This window comes from Cervus elaphus, chromosome 19 (genome assembly GCF_910594005.1).
Source record: "Cervus elaphus chromosome 19, mCerEla1.1, whole genome shotgun sequence".
Lineage (NCBI taxonomy): Eukaryota > Metazoa > Chordata > Mammalia > Artiodactyla > Cervidae > Cervus > Cervus elaphus.
Genome location: NC_057833.1, coordinates 31,392,279 through 31,408,159, shown reverse-complemented (window position 1 = coordinate 31,408,159; position 15,881 = coordinate 31,392,279). Strand labels below are relative to the sequence as shown.

Genomic DNA, 15,881 nt, shown 5'->3' with positions numbered 1-15,881 from the left:
GATAAGGCTGGTGGGACCCTCTGCTGGGGGTAAAATGAAGAGCAGAATCAGCATAATGCAGTGGAACTTGCTGATCCTAGAGAGAGGGAAACCCAGGGGCAGAGAGGAAAGGAAACAAAGACCGCAGTGGGCAGTAGGGCATGGCTGGGGTGGGGCAAGGGGAGGAAGACCAGAGACCTGGGAGCCTGGAGGCAGAGGGTGTCTGGAACAGAGAGGGAAGGGCAGAGAGACACAGAGGCCGAGGGACAATGATCGCAGAGACTGAGAGATAGAGGGTCTGAAGGCCCCAAATCTGGATTCCCTGAAGTCTTTTTGGTCCCTGCTAATTCATAGAACTGTGTTTTTTTGTACATAACTAAATTTGATAAATTCACCAAAAAGGTCAATTTGCAAATGGATTAATATTTGGCAAAATGGCTATCATTGTACTGGGCATTCCTTGAACTGGGCAATTGGTGGATTGGTGATGGATTTATTGACTCAGGACTCTGATTTATGAGCATAAACAGTTTTAATTTATGTTTAATAAAACCAGTGTGGCCATGACTTTGTTTAAGTGGTGATGTTTAAAGGGTCCAGTAGGAAACTGGATTAAGTTTCCAATGAGCAAACAATTGATTAAGTGAATAGTATCCAGACAGAATGTGAGAGAATAGGGTAGCTGAATGTGGTTGGATTCCAGCATCCAGTGGGTGGAGGATGGCAGGTAGTGAGCTCATTAGATAAGCAGGGTTCAGAGATAAAGGGTCTTATGTGTCTTCTGAAGTGAGAGGAGCCATTAGAAGAATTTAAGCAAGAAAGTGATATAATTAGGTTGCACTTTAGAACAAGGGTCCCCAACCTCTAGGCTGCAGACCTGTACCTGCTGTCAGATCAACAGTGACATTAGATTAGAAATAAAGTGTACAGTAATTGTAATGCACTTGAATTATCCCTAAACCATCCCCACCTTCCCAGTCCTTGGAGAAATTGTCTTCCAAGAGACCAGTCTCTGGTGCCAAAGAGGTTGGGATCTGCTTCTTTAGAAAGATGCCTCATGTTTGTGTGGTTGACTTGTTTGGGATGGTTTATACCTGGAGGCTAAGAGACTGGTTCTGAAACTCTCCCAGCATTTCTGATGTTAGATAAAGAGGAGCTGAAAAAAAAAAGAGGTGGTAGAGGAGATGAAAGTTTAGATCCAGACATCATTTGTGTTCATAAATAGCCGTGAACTGTGGATTTTAATGAGACTCTCTAGGTTGTCAGGGAAACAAAACCTAGCTAGCATATTGGAACTAGGAAAGGGCAAGAAGAGGTCTGCCAAGGGTCACAAAACAGTCAGAGAGGTGAGGGGCACTGGAAGGTGTGCCTAGGAAAGAGAAGGAAGGAAGGTGTGAATAAAGAATTATGTGTATTTGAGGGAGGCCCTTCAGAAACCTAACCATAATAACCGTAATACTTAACACACTATTTATATTTATGCTTCTCTGGCTCAGTGAATATTGAGCTGCTCAAGAGTGAGAGCCAGAATGCATTCACCTTTGTAGGCTCAGTCTCTTGTGTTTATTATACTCACAAAGTATTTTCCTTTTATGTGGGCTAGAAATGGCTTCAATATGCTTAGGTTGTGAGGCAGCCAGCAGCAGGGAGGCTCCATGGCCAAGTGAAACCAAATAAATCAGAGAACCATGGCTAGAAGAGACTCCTGGCTTTTCTCTTCCTATCAGCGCCCACTGCATTTTACTGCTAATGTATTTAGTATTCCTTCTAGAAAAATGTCAAGCTTCCATGGCACTGAGAGCTTTAGTTTCCAGACTTCAAGGAAAAGTGCCTTCTGTTAGGTACTATGAAGTGAATCTGCGGGGAAATGGATTGCTGAACGCCAGCCGAGCTGAAAGAGGCAGAGTTGCCATGTATTTCTGCCCTGGGAGCACTCGTCTGTCGTCTCATATGGTCGAGCTGGGAGTGGCACGGGTTAAAACAGTATTGTTCTGCCTTCTGCCCTCCAAAGTCTTCTGTGTTTTTGAGATGTATATATATAGCCTCATCTTCTTCTAGTTTCAGATCTCATGTTTTTTTTTTTTTCCTTTGAACTAGTAGGTATATACCTATATGGTCCAATTTGATTAATTATTGTTCTGTTTTCAATCTTTTAAAGTATACATTCCTTTGGGAGAAATGTGCTCATGGGAACAAATGACAGTCAAGCTTAATAGAGTCATAAAAATTAACATAAGGGGCTTTGTCTATGAACCTAAAGTTATTATTGTCAGCTTATTAATTCACAGGAAGTCTTATTACTTTATGGATAAGAGAATAATGATGAGAGTAAAATTATGGCAACAAAAGTAGAAGTTCTTTGCTTTTACTCCTGCCTTTAAATTACCAGATCAATTTCCCAATGATACTTTAATATCTAACCCTCATTTCTTTTTACCTGATCCATTAAAATATTACATTTGATAAAATTCTTTAGTGAAAAATATAGCAGGAATAGAAAATTATGTGAATCATTCAGATAAGATAGGATATCCTTGTAACCTAAAGAGCCTTTGAGAAGAGACTTTGTGTTGACCACATTATTTGGCTCTAGTGAAACAGTGGTAGAAATAATTTTAAAAAGAGCTAGAATCACTCTACATATGGAAATAAAAATATTAAAATTTTAAATACTAAATTTTTAAAATTAAAAATATTATAAAAATATAGTTCCAAAGAACTTATGGGTCATAGAATAAAACATGATAGAAATTAGGATTCATTTAGAATTGAATGAGAAGAAAACCTATATAGAGCAACTAGTGGGCTACAGCTAAAGCAAAACAGATAGAACTACATAATCTTAAATGTTTATATTAGATAAGAAGAGAGCTTGCAAATTAAAGTGCTAGGCCTCCAACATAAGGAGTTGTTAAAAGATTACTAGAATATATTAAAAGAAAGTTTAAGACAATAAACATGAGTAAAAATAAATGGAATAAAAGATGCATTGTATTAAAGAATTAATGAAATCAAAGGTTAATTTTAGAAAAGACGAATGAAATAGACAAACCTCTGGTGAGAATAAAAAACTAGAAAAGACTCAAATATCAGTCATTTAAAAACCAAAAATACAGATACAGAATGAATTAGAAAGATGATAGAGGATATTAAAAACAGCATTATAGCAGGATATTTTAAAACTTTGATATATAATTTACTCAAATATATAGGAAATTTTTACTCAAATATATAAGGAAATTCTTACAAACTCATGGCTTATTGACCCTGCCTTGAAATAACTAGAAAATCTAAATTGTTCTAAATCATTAAAAAGTTGAATCAATAAAAAATATCCTTAAAACGGAAGTACCAGGCTCTGATGATTTATAGGTAAGTTCTACCTATATTGTACAAATCATTTGGAGAATCATATTCAGAGAAAGACTTGGTGACATAAAGACAGAAATTTACCACAAATTAATTTATAGCTTTCATAAAATTTCAATAAAAAATCATAAGAGTTTTTTGGGAAGTAGGGTAGGCATGATTGGACAAGATAATTCTAAAAACTTATATGGGAGTGCAAACATCTAAGTATAGCGAATACAATTCTGATTACAAAAGAACAAGGTGGGTGACTTTTGTTCCAAAAATCATGATGCATTATAATGCTAAAGTTGGTAAGCTCAGGTGTGGTGTTTGTTTCAGGTAGACAAAACGACTGATGGGACAGAATAGAGATTCAGAAACATATCCATGCATGTGTGGAAACCTAATACATGATACGTGTGTACTTTTAGATCATTGTGGAAAGGAAAAACTATGCAATGAAAGGTGCTGAGCAATTGGTTTTCCATACGGAAAAAAAGAGGTGCCTAGTTCACACCACAAACAAAAGTCAACTTCAGGTGATTAAAGACCTAGTTGTGAAAGGCAAACCTATGGCTGTACGTAAATTACCTGCACCAGAGCCTACCCTTTTGAACTTGGGATAGGAAGGGATTTCAGAATGTTCAGAAAATTGCTAACTGAGATCATACTAAAATTAAGAACTTGTGTCTATGAAAAGATATCATAAAGTGAAAATACAAGTAAACTGGAAGAAGCTATTTGTACACAATAAACAGGCAAAATGTTAATAGAGACTTAACAAAAGTTTTGAATATTTTATGTATGTACATGCGTGCTCAGTCACTTCAGTTGTGTCCGACTGTTTGTGAACCTGTGGACTATAGCCCACCAGGCTCCTCTGTCCATGGGCTTTTCTAGGCAAGAATACTGGAGTGGGTTGCCAGGCCCTCCTCCAGGGGATCCTCTTGACCCAGGGATTGAACCCACATTTCCTGTGGCTCCTGCATTGCAGGCAGATGCTTTTACCACTGAGCCAAGGAAGCCCCTTTTTATAATTTATAAGCATTTTAAATTATTGCTGCAGGAGCGTTGGCCTCAGTATTTGGTCTACTATACTGTCAGGAAAGGAAGTCATCACTATTTCTCTCCTGCATCTCTTTTGCTTCTCCTGGAACTCTTATTATTCACAAGTAACTCTGATCCTTTTTCTCATGATTTCCATTTCTTTATACTTGCTCTCTCGATTTTGAGATATTTCTTTCACTTTATCTTCCAGTTCTCTCATTTTGTTTTCAGCCATTCTCTATGGTTACCATTCTATCTTCTATTAAGTTTTCAAATTAAATAGAGGCTTTTATAAAGAATTCCTACATCAGTAAGAAAAAGACAAAAATCCAGTAGAAAAATGGGCCACATTTTTGAACAGGCACTTCACAGAAAAGAACTAGGCAAGTACACATGATCTTATTAATCTGAAAAATGGGAATTGAAAGCACAATATCCTCTGGATAAATGAAAATTAAAATGCCCAACAAACTGTAGAAAATTCTTAAAGAGATGGGAATACCAGATCACTTGACCTGCCTCCTGAGAAATCTGTATGCAGGTCAGGAAACAAGTTAGAACTGGACGTGGAACAACAGACTGGTTCCAAGTCAGGAAAGGAGTATGTCAAGGCTGTATATTGTCACCCCGCTTATTTAACTTATATGCAGAGTACATCATGAGAAATGCTGGGCTGGATGAAACACAAGCTGGAATCAAAATTGCCAGTAGAAATATCAATAACCTCAAATATGCAGATGACACCACTCTTATGGCTGAAAGTGAAGAAGAACTAAAGAGCCTCTTGATGAAAGTGAAAGAGGAGAGTGAAAAAGTTGGCTTGAAATTCAACATTCAGAAAACTAAGATCATGGCATTTGGTCCCATCACTTCATCATAAATAGATGGGGAAACAGTGGAAACAGTGAGACTTTATTTTTTTGGGGGGGCTCCAAAATCACTGCAGATGTATGAATGACTGCACCCATGAAATTAAAAGATGCTTGCTCCTTGGAATAAAAGTTATGATCAACGTAGACAGCATATTAAAAAGCAGAGACATTACTTTGCTAACAGAGGTCTGTCTAGTCAAAGCTACAATTTTTCTAGTAGTCATGTATGGATGTGAGAGTTGAACTATAAAGAAAGCTGAGCACTGAAGAATTGATGCTTTTGAACTGTTGTGTTGGAGAAGACTCTTGAGAGTCCCTTGGACAGCAAGGAGATCCAACCAGTCCATCCTAAAGGAAATCAGTCCTGAATATACTTTGGAAGGACTGATGCTGAAGCTGAAACTCCAATATTTTGACCAACTGATGTGAAGAACTGATTCATTTGAAAAGACCCTGATGCTGGGAAATATTGAGGGTGGGAGGAGAAGGGGATGACAGAGAATGAGATGGTTGGATGGCATCACTGATTTGATGGACATAAGTTTGAGTAAACTCTGGGAGTTGGTGATGGACAGGGAAGCCTGGAATGCTCCAGTCCATGGGGTCGCAAAGAGTCGGACATGACTGAGGAACTGAACTGAACTGAAAACCCCCAAACTCTAGAGCAATGGAATCACATCTACAACTGCTTTGGAAAACGATGGCATTGCATGGTGAAGTAGAAGCTGTGCATACTTTTGAACCAACTATTTCCGTTGGTGTACAACCTATGAAATATTTGTGTATGTGTACAAAGACAGATGCACAAGAAGTATTACAGCAACATTGTCAGTACAAAACTGGAAATAACACTAATATCTTTGGGCAGTAGACTGGATGAATAAATGGTGGTATCTTCATATAATGGCATACTACACAGCAGACAAAAGGAGTAGCTACAGCTACTCACATCAGCACCGATAACTTGATAAATCATGGGATCATGTTTGGTGAAAAAATTCTGCTGCAGAACAATTCATATGGTATATTTCTATTTGTATAAAGTCTTCAAACATTCAGAAGTAAACAATGTGTAAGCATTCAGATGTGATTAACTCATGAAGAAGAGCAAGGGAATAATAAACAGGAGGGTGGTTATCTCTGGGTGGGGGCTGGAGTAGGGAGGGGGATGCTGTTTAGGAAGCATCCTCAGGGGCTTCAAAATTTCCAGTTGTTTTATTTTTTAATCTTAGTGAAGGGTACTCAGATGTTTATTTTGTCATCATTCTCTGTATGCTTTGCGTGTGTGGTAAGTTGCTTTAATTGTGTCTGACTCTTTGCAACCCTACGGACTGTAGCCTGCCAGGCTCCTCTGTTCCTGTGATTCTCCAGGCAAGAGTACTGGAATGGATTGCCATACCCTCCTCCAGGGGATCTTCATGACCCAGGGTTTGAACCCGCGTCTCTTATGTCTCCTGCATTAGCCGGCAGGTTCTTTACCACTAGCGATACCTGGAAAGCCCTATCTGTATGTTAACATGTGATACATGTTACTTTATATTAATTCAGCATTTAATAGAAACAATCCAAAGAATATTTTATGAACTCAGTGGTAATATACTTGGTCAATAACTTCTCTCTAATAGTTATTACTGCTGTAGCTTTATTTTGCTGTAGCTTTATTTATTTAAAGCAAAACTTTATTTTGCTTCCTGCAATTTAGAGAATAACATTGGCTCACCGAACAAAGAAAGCTGATCAAAGAAGGAAAAGTATTCCTTCACATTGCTGGGCATGTGAAATGGAGCACAAGGATAGAAACCAGTATTTTGCATATAGCAGATGATCACAAAAACAGGACTGGCTTTGAATTAAAATAATTCAAAAAATTTACATTTTTGAGAAAAATGTAAAGTTGACTTCAGATTCCTTTGAACCATAAAAATTAGGCTTCAAAATTTTCAGTGGACTTTTCCTTCCACTTAGTTGCTCTGCCTAACTATGAGCTTGTTTCTTGATGTTCTATCTCTTGAGGAATCCTAGGAAAGCAGATATCCTGACAGGTTTGGCTTTGGTCTCAGAACAGGCAGTGTGGAGTGCCTGGCCCCTGGGATTGTCGGGGGGAACACAGCTGGAGAAGCTGGGTGTATAGAGGCCAGGTTTTCAGGATAAGAAACAGGGTGGAATTATTACAAGCAGTTATGGGCAGTAGTTCCAGATAACTTAGTTAATTTATTTCCAAATAATTAACTTGAGGATCTTGATTATCTAGATTTATGATCAGCCATCATTGCCTTCCTTATCGCCATGACTACTGTCGCCAAAAGAATTAAGCAGAGCAATAGCTGCTGTTTAAAGTCATGCTGTTTGAATCTTGTCCTATAAGAGTCTGTGAATTAGGCAGTGAAGATGGAGCTGTGGTCAAGAAAGAGGTACAGACAAATGAACCAACATCAAACTAAGGATACTGGCATAGTACCAGATTCTATTGCTCTATTCTTTGGCTGTTGTTCCATTTGTCTTTGACTTTGTAGGCCAAAGTCATTCAGATTGATTTCATAAACCTTGACATCCTCATCCCATAAATAAAGCTTGCTGAAAATGATTTATTTATAGTCAATATTTTAATTATTTTAAACCCCATGGTTATTGAAATCATGCTTTGGAAATAAAGCCATGAAAGTAGGGATTTAAGAGTTTTATAGAATCTTATTTGTGCAGAATATGAAGCTAACTATTTGTTCCTTTTAATTCCACAAATATAGCCAATATATCATGTTAGCATATTTATTATCTCCTTTGATACACAATTTTCAACTCTATTTTGACACTTTTCCCCCCTATGGGCTTGGCTGTTCACTGCTGCTCTGACTGTCTCATGTTTGATAAGGGCCTGGGTAAGCCATAGGGTGAAGGGGACAGAGTACAACCTTGGGTTTAAATCTTGATTCAATCACTAGCTAGTTGTTGGACTCTTGAAAGTTTAAACTCTCTTATCCTCAGCTTCCTCAGTTGTAAAATGGGCATAATAATCCTTATCTTATAAATTAGAAGAGACAGTTTATGAAAACATGTAGTGCAGAGTAATTGCTTCTTAAATATTAATCCTTTTGCTTGTAAAATTTATATAGACAGCAAAATATATTTAATTAAGTTACTCAATGAGAATAAATGAAAGGTGAAACAAATGCATCATGCTTCCACCTGCTCTGATAAAACCTTCAAACTCTGAAGACTGGCTATGACAGTCACAGTATTCCTATAGGGCACCGAAAACTCTGCCTTCCACACCATCATTGGTAGTGACATTTTTTTTTTAAGAAATGAGGAAATTTTATACAAAATATGGAATTTAAAAATAATACATGAAATTTCAGTCTTATAGTAAAGGTCTTGCTGAAAGATGATTCAGCTAAGCTACCTGAAAGCAAATGAAAAATAACTTGATTAAACATTGAGAAAAAGCATGTGAAAACCTAGTGATGAGCAAAGACAGAAAATTTTCAGTTGATCTGCTTCTCTCATGATGCGTACCAAGACTTTGATCAAACACTAGTTTCCTTCTGAGCTGTAATTTTACTTAAACATCATGTCATTATTTTTTCCATAATTAAGATAATATAACATTAAAAAGCATTTGGAAAATGGAGGACTAGAAAACATACTTTTACTTCCAGGCTTTTTCCCATGTATATTTTTTTTGTGGCTGCAATTATAGTTTGTATGCAATTTTTCAACTTGAATTGTCAGTTAATATTATGCTCAAACAAATTGAGCTGCTAAGTAACATATTACATTCTATGATTTATTTAACAGTTTTTCTATTGTGAATATTAAAGTTGCTTCCAAACTTTTGCTGTAATACAAAATCATTGTGAGGAGCAATTTTTCTTTTAGAATTTTAAAAGAATTTTATCTGTAGGGAAATATACATTTTTAAAAGGAAAAATAGAAGTACCAGTTATTAGAATTTATACTCAAGTAAACCTCCTGCAGGTCCTTTTTCTTGTGCCCAATGCCATTTATCAATTTTTATCAGATTCTGCAGGCAAATGAGTCTTGCTTAAGTTGTAATATATTTGTATAGGCAGTTGTGTTTAAAATTTAGCTTCACTACACCCAAGAAACAGCACTAGGTCAATAAGAAAAAGACACAGAAGAAAAAAGAGAAATCAAATGTTCAAAATGGCCAGAGAAGTTTGTGAATGCATTTATTTCCAAGGCAGAAGACTGGGTTGGACTGAATAATTGTCATTTTGTCTTTCATTAACACTACCTTTGCCCTTTAATCTTTTTGCTTATTCCCCTCCCCATTTCTCCCCAATGCCAGGCTACTTTTCCAAGGAGTGTGAGGGCTCCCTGGACGTGTCCATCCTTTTTTCATTCTCTCTTAGTTTTTGCTTTCCTTCCCTGCCATATGTCTAGAGCCTTGAGGAATTTTCATCATTTCAGCTCAGTATTTGCTGAGCATCTACTATGTGTCAGGTATGGCTGTAGGAGGTGAAAATTCAAGGGAGACTAAAACACAAATTCCGTGCTGGTCAAGAGGATACTGGGAGGTTTGATTGAATGGGTATCCGGAGACAGAGACAGAAGTAGCCAAGAGACCAGTGTGTGTATAAGTGCAGGGGTAAGGGGCATTTGGGGCTTCCCTCATAGCTCAGTTGGTAAAGATGCTGCCTGCAGTGTAGGAAATCCGGGTTTAATTCCTGGGTCAGGAAGATCCCCTGGAGAAGGAAATGGCAACCCACGCCAGTATTCTTGCCTGGAAAATCCCGTGGACAGAGGAGCTTGACGGGCTACAGTCCATGGGGTCGCAAGAGCCAGACATGACTTAGCGACTAAACCACCACAAACCACCACCACCAAAGGGCATTTCTGACAGGCAACAGCTTTTGCAAAGCTATGTAGTAGGAGTGAACTTGGTGAGTACAAGGAAGAGAAGGCCAAAGTGTCTGAAACCCTGTTCCTTCAACACAGAGCCCATCCTACCCTAACGCTCGCAAAGTAGAAAGCTCAGTTGCCTAATGCTTTCTCGTTGGTGGGCTTTCTGTGTATTCTGGTTAAATGATTCCAAAAAGCCCTGTGAGTCCCAGTGATTTACCTTTTCTCATCATGTCTGTAAGATGAAGAAGTCCGGCCACTGGTCCATATAAACATCTTAGAGGATGTTGGTCCAGGGGCTCCTTTCCTTAAGGTGGAAGTCCTGGAGGAGTGGCGAAAAGACCTAGAAGAGATACACACTGAAGTTAAAGCCATTCCTTAAAGTTTGGGGAACTTTGTATCAATGCCTGTTCAGTCGCTTCAGTCCTGTCTGACTTTTTGGGACACCCTGGACTGTAGCCTGCCGGGTTCCTCTGTGCATGGCGTTCTCCAGGCAAGAATACTGGAGTGGGTTGCCATGCCTTCCTCCAACGGATCTTCCCAACTCAGGGATTGAACCCATGTCTCATGTCTTCTGCATTGACAGGCAGATTCTTTACCACTAGTGCCACCTAGGTAACCCCTCGGTATCAATAGCATCAATAAATCTTGGTGAATTGACCATCTTAAATAAGACCAGGTTTTTCTTGCTGTAGGGCAGCAGTTCTCAACCCTGGCTGCACATTTAAGTCAAATGGGAATCTTAAAAAATACTGAAGCCTGGATCTCTCCCTCAAAAACGTGCATTCAGTTTTTTTTTTTTTTAAAGCTTCCTAGTTGTTTCTAATGCATTGCTAGGATGAAGAGGCACTGCTTTAGGGAAATGTGTTTTCTAATTGATGTTATTATCATATTCCCTCCAAGAGATCGCCTCCGAAAATATAATTTGGTAGAGTTTTACTTATTTATTAGCCGCTCTGTGCAGCATGTGGGATCTTAGTTCCCCAACCAGGGATTGAGCCTGTGTCCCCTGCAGTGGAAGCGCCAAGTCCTAACCACTGGACCACCAGGGAACTCTCTATATTCGGTCCAGTTTGGCATTCTATATTTTTCCAAAGTTTTGGTTCAGGGTTGGTTCTATTCCTCTGTTCCTCTTCAAGCTCTTTTCCTTGATACTGAAGATGTGACACGTTAGTGACGAGAGATCATCTTTTAAATGTATTCAACTGTTGCCAAAGCTGAAGGTTCATCCCTTGCAGTTGAGTGTCTGAGAAAATCATGGCATGAGTGGCAGCAGATATTCACTGCTCCTAAGGGCCACGTTTATAGGATCTGGAGTCAAGATGTTAGAAGACTGTTGTGTTCTTTTGGTTATAACACAGTTTGGGGATTAGTTCTTTCATTTTGAAGTTAGAAATATGAAATATCATAACACTCTTAGTCACATATATAAAAGTTAAAATGATATTTAACAAATAGAGAAAAGGAAGAAAGGTGATTCCTTCATGGATGCGTGGTCACTCATGGATTTCCTTTAGGTTGAGCATAATATTATTGCTAAGCCTGAGATTGGAAATGATAAGTACTATATACTATATCTGGGCTTCCCCAGTGGCTCAGCGGGTAAAGAACCCACCTGCAATGCAGGAGACACAGGAGGCTTGGGTTCTACCCCTGGGTTGGGAAGATCCCTTGGAGGAGGGCATGGCAACCCTTCCAATATTCTTGCCTGGAGGAATCTCATGCCAGAGGAGCCTGGCAGGCTACAGATCATAGGGTTGCAAAGAGTCAGACATGACTGAAGTGACTGAGCATGCACACACCATATTAGCTACTATATGCCAGGCAATTTGCATATATTATCTATGTATGTGTCATGAAATGTGTATGCCGATATCTATGTGATGCTTATATTATGAAAACCATTCAAGGTAGATAATGCTATTATTTCCAGGCTACAAATGATGCTTTTAGGAGACTGAGCTATTTGCTCACATTTAGAAAAGGTGGAGCCATGTCTGCTTGTCTCCAATCCTTGTGCTTTCTGGAGAAAGATATGTTCTAGTCTAGCCCAGTGATTCTCAATGTACGTAGGGTTTACCTGGAGATCTTGTGACCATGCAGATTCTGATTCAGTGAGTGTAGGGAGGGAGCCCAAGATTTTGCATTTCTAGCAGGCTCTTGATGATGCTGATATTTGGAGGAAACATGAAGCCCCTAGGACTCAGAACATATACTAAGAATCAGTGGTTATTGGCCTAATATTTTTTTTACTAATTAGCTGTGTGGCCTTGAGAAGGCACTTATCTTTGCAGGGGCTTAGTTGTTTTTAATCTGTAACATGGAAAGTTTGAAATTGGTAACCTCTGAGATCCTTCTCAGCTCCAAAATTTTGTGACTCAGTACATTGAAGGATGAATTAAAGTGTATTTAAATCATTGTGTACTGACTTCCTGGAAATAGGTCTGGGAATAGATCTCCTTCTGTAACCCTTGGGTCAGCATCAGAGATAGAAGGAACAGAGGCAATGGGAAGTGCTTGGGGTTTGATAACCAGTACAGATGCAAGATACAATACTTCTACCCTTAGTCTCTCAGGATGAGTGACAGGAATGAAAAGATACACCTGAATGGATGCCCTGGACAGTTTCAAAAAGATCTAGAAGTTGAATCTGCTTAGCTCTGGGATCTGGGACATTTAAAGTTATTTAAGTTTCCTTTTGAACATCTTTAAAACACATATGATAGAATAGGAATTAAATTTATTAGAACTAGACAGTCTTTGGAAGTGAAAGTGAAAGTGTTAGTTGCTCTGTGGTGTCTGACTCTGCAGCCCCATGGACTGTAGCCCATCAGGCTCCTCTGTCCATGCATTTTCCAGGCAAGAGTACTGGAGTGGGTTGCTATTTCCTTCTCCAGGGGATCTTCCCAACCCAGGGATTGAACCTGGGTCTCCCGCTTTGCAGGAAGATTCTTTAACCTTTGAGCCATTAGGAAAGCACAGACAGTCTTTAGGAAATAAGAATGATTTTGTGTGTGTGTGTGTTAGTTGCTCAGTCGCATCTGACTCTTTGCGACCTCATGGACTATAGCCTACCAGGTTCCTCTGTCCATAGAGTTCTCCAGGCAAGAATACTGCAATGAATTGCCATTCCCTTCTCTAGGGGATATTCCTGACCCAGGGATTGAACCCGGGTCTACTTGCATTGCAGGCAGATTCTTTACCATCCGAGTCACCATGTAAGCTAAATGACCTACTTTATAAGAATGAAGATTGGCTTAAACCTTCAGGAAGGTATTTCAACACTGACTCTGGTGGGATCTTCTGATCTTTTTAGTCACTCCTCAAGGGTTGGGTTGGAGCAGACAAAAAAAGGGGCACACTTTGAATTCAGGTAAAGCAATAAATCCCACCATCCTGTTACCAGTTATAAGCCAGGCTTTAATAGACACACCATACATATTATAAATGACTTGAAACCAAGTGAAGGGGGCTGTGGTGATTTTAATATACTTAACAATGCTCTTCAGACTGTGTCATTTCAGCATTGCACCCTTAAGCTGCTGTTTGAAGATGATACAGAAGGGAAGAGATGAAAGGTATACTTATTCTAATTAACTGTCTAACAATTGTTGGAAAGGACTTAATGATTCCTCAGCTTATCCTAAGAAGTGGATTTGGAGTTTCTCCACCCCAGTTTTCTTTTACAAACTGTTATTTAAAACCTGCTAAGTTTGTTGTTAATTAAAATTAAATGAGTAGTTTTAAGGACAACACTATAAAGGTTCTGTGGAGGTTGAAAAAAGTTCCAGGCTTCAAAGAAACACCCAGAATATGTTAACGGGAGTTGGTTTGGTGGGTCCCTCAGCTCAAATGCAGCTCTCCTGAATGTCTCAAGTAATTAACTCTGTTCACTTTATAAGACAAGGAATACCTCATTTGAATTGTGATTAGAAAACTGATTTGGAGACAAAGAAACCACTTTATATAATTCTGTAATTTGGAATCCTAGTGTGGAAAAGAGACCTGTAATGGTGGATGCTTGGGGCTGAGGGCAGGGGGAGGAAACCTGGAATGAATTCTGTCATCAAAAGACCAGGAGCTGGGGTGAACCTGGCTGAGCCTCGACTATATGATTGCAGGTAAGTATGGTCTGAAAACCAGATCCCCTAAAAGACATAATCTCAGCTTTGAATGAAAGCAGGAGTTGGGGAGAATGTAACAATTTCTTTGCCTTGGGAATTTATAGAGGGCCTCTTTCCATTTCTCAGGCGTACACCTCCGTGGGTTTCTACTGCTCTGACTCAGCTCACATTTTCTCTCTGCCTCCCTTTCCTGCCAGGTGAGTGAGTTCCTCAAGTGTTTCCAAGGCCATCTCAGGTGTCATCTCTTCTGTGAAGCTTTTTCTCACCCCCGCAAACAGCTTCCTCAGCCCGGTTCCCTGTTCTTGGTACCCGCCTCTGGTAGAGCAATGCCGTGGGCATTCCAGGGCATGGCTGTGTCTTATGCCCTCTTTTGGCACAATGCAGGACACACAGTGATGCACTGGTCATGTTCGCTGTCTGCCTTGACCATCTAAGTATCTGTTGTTGGAAAGTATGACCAAAACAGCATGTGAAATACTGACCAGCTTAAACTGGTTTTGCTTCCTTAAAGCAGGTTGTTGATTAATCAAATCTGCAGTTATTTTATAGAGACAGCATTGTGCATGTGCGGGATGGAAACTTTGGTCTTCAAGATGACCCTGGGCCACGAATCTTGTCTCTGGAACTCAAAGAATAATAATGTTGCCCCCAGAGCCCTTTATGAAGCAACAAGTCCTTCAGTAAGGAAAACTTGGATTCCAGAAGTAGTAGTAGTTTATATAGACTGATTGCAGAATAGCCAATCAGCTTCCAAGTTTGCAATTCTCCTAACCCTTTAAAATCCACCTTGATCTCTGGATCTCAGAGACAGATTTGAGAGGGTTGCCTCCTGTCTTCTTGCTGGTCAACCTCACAACAAAGCACTTTCTTTTCTCAAAAGCTGGTGCCATTGTATGGGCCCTTGCTTAGTAACAAGACCATAGGTTCTGACGTTGTCCTCCTGTGTTGTGGCTCCCTACTGCTGGACGAGCTGCTGTCTCATTTCAGATCATTTCCTGAGCTCAGGATGCTGTTCCTTTTTCTCATTCCCTACCTCCTCGCTTTTCTTCTCCTGATTGGACTGCTCCTTCTGACTCTCTGTCTTTTTTAAAAAAATACATATTTATTTTTGGTTTGGCTAGGTCTTCGTTGCTGTGTGTGGGCTTTCTCTAGTTGCAGTGAGCTGGGGCTACACTAGTTGCGGCGCGTGGGTTTCTCATAGCGGTGGCTTTTTTTGTTGCAGAGCACAGACTCTAAGTGCTCAGGCGTTAGTAGTTGCAGCTCCCGGGCTCTAGAGCTCAGGCTTAGATTTGTGGCACATGGGTTTAGTTGCTTAGAGGCATGCGGAATCTTCTTGGACCAGGGATGGAACCCGTGTTTTCCACATTGGCAAGTGGATTCTTTACCGTGGGCCACCAGGGAAGCCCCTCCCTCTGTCTCTTTTGTTGACTTGGACAGAAAGTTTCTATTACTTGCTGAACTATCACTCAGTAAGGTTTTCTTTAGAAATGGCAGCATATTCTAATAAAAATGTGAGCAAGAGAGTCAGATGTTTGCCTCTTGGCATCGCCACCTACCAACCGTGTGACTTTGAACAAGTCAGTTTAACATTTCCATGTCTTAGTTTCCCCAGTTGTAAAAATGGAAATAATAATACTTATCTTTC

The 15,881-nt window shown here is 39.5% G+C and overlaps 1 protein-coding gene across 4 annotated transcripts in view; it reads right to left on the bottom strand.

Annotated features, from left to right (window-relative positions):
• KCNMB2 (potassium calcium-activated channel subfamily M regulatory beta subunit 2) overlaps positions 1-15,881 on the bottom strand; it is a 286,689-nt gene that overhangs the window by 25,571 nt on the left and 245,237 nt on the right. For all 4 annotated transcript variants that reach the window (XM_043875416.1, XM_043875417.1, XM_043875415.1 and 1 more), the window contains one exon: positions 10,333-10,455. In XM_043875416.1, the coding sequence (XP_043731351.1) occupies positions 10,333-10,388 (56 nt within the window). In that variant the 5' untranslated portion in view covers positions 10,389-10,455. The remainder of the gene's footprint in view (positions 1-10,332; positions 10,456-15,881) is intronic.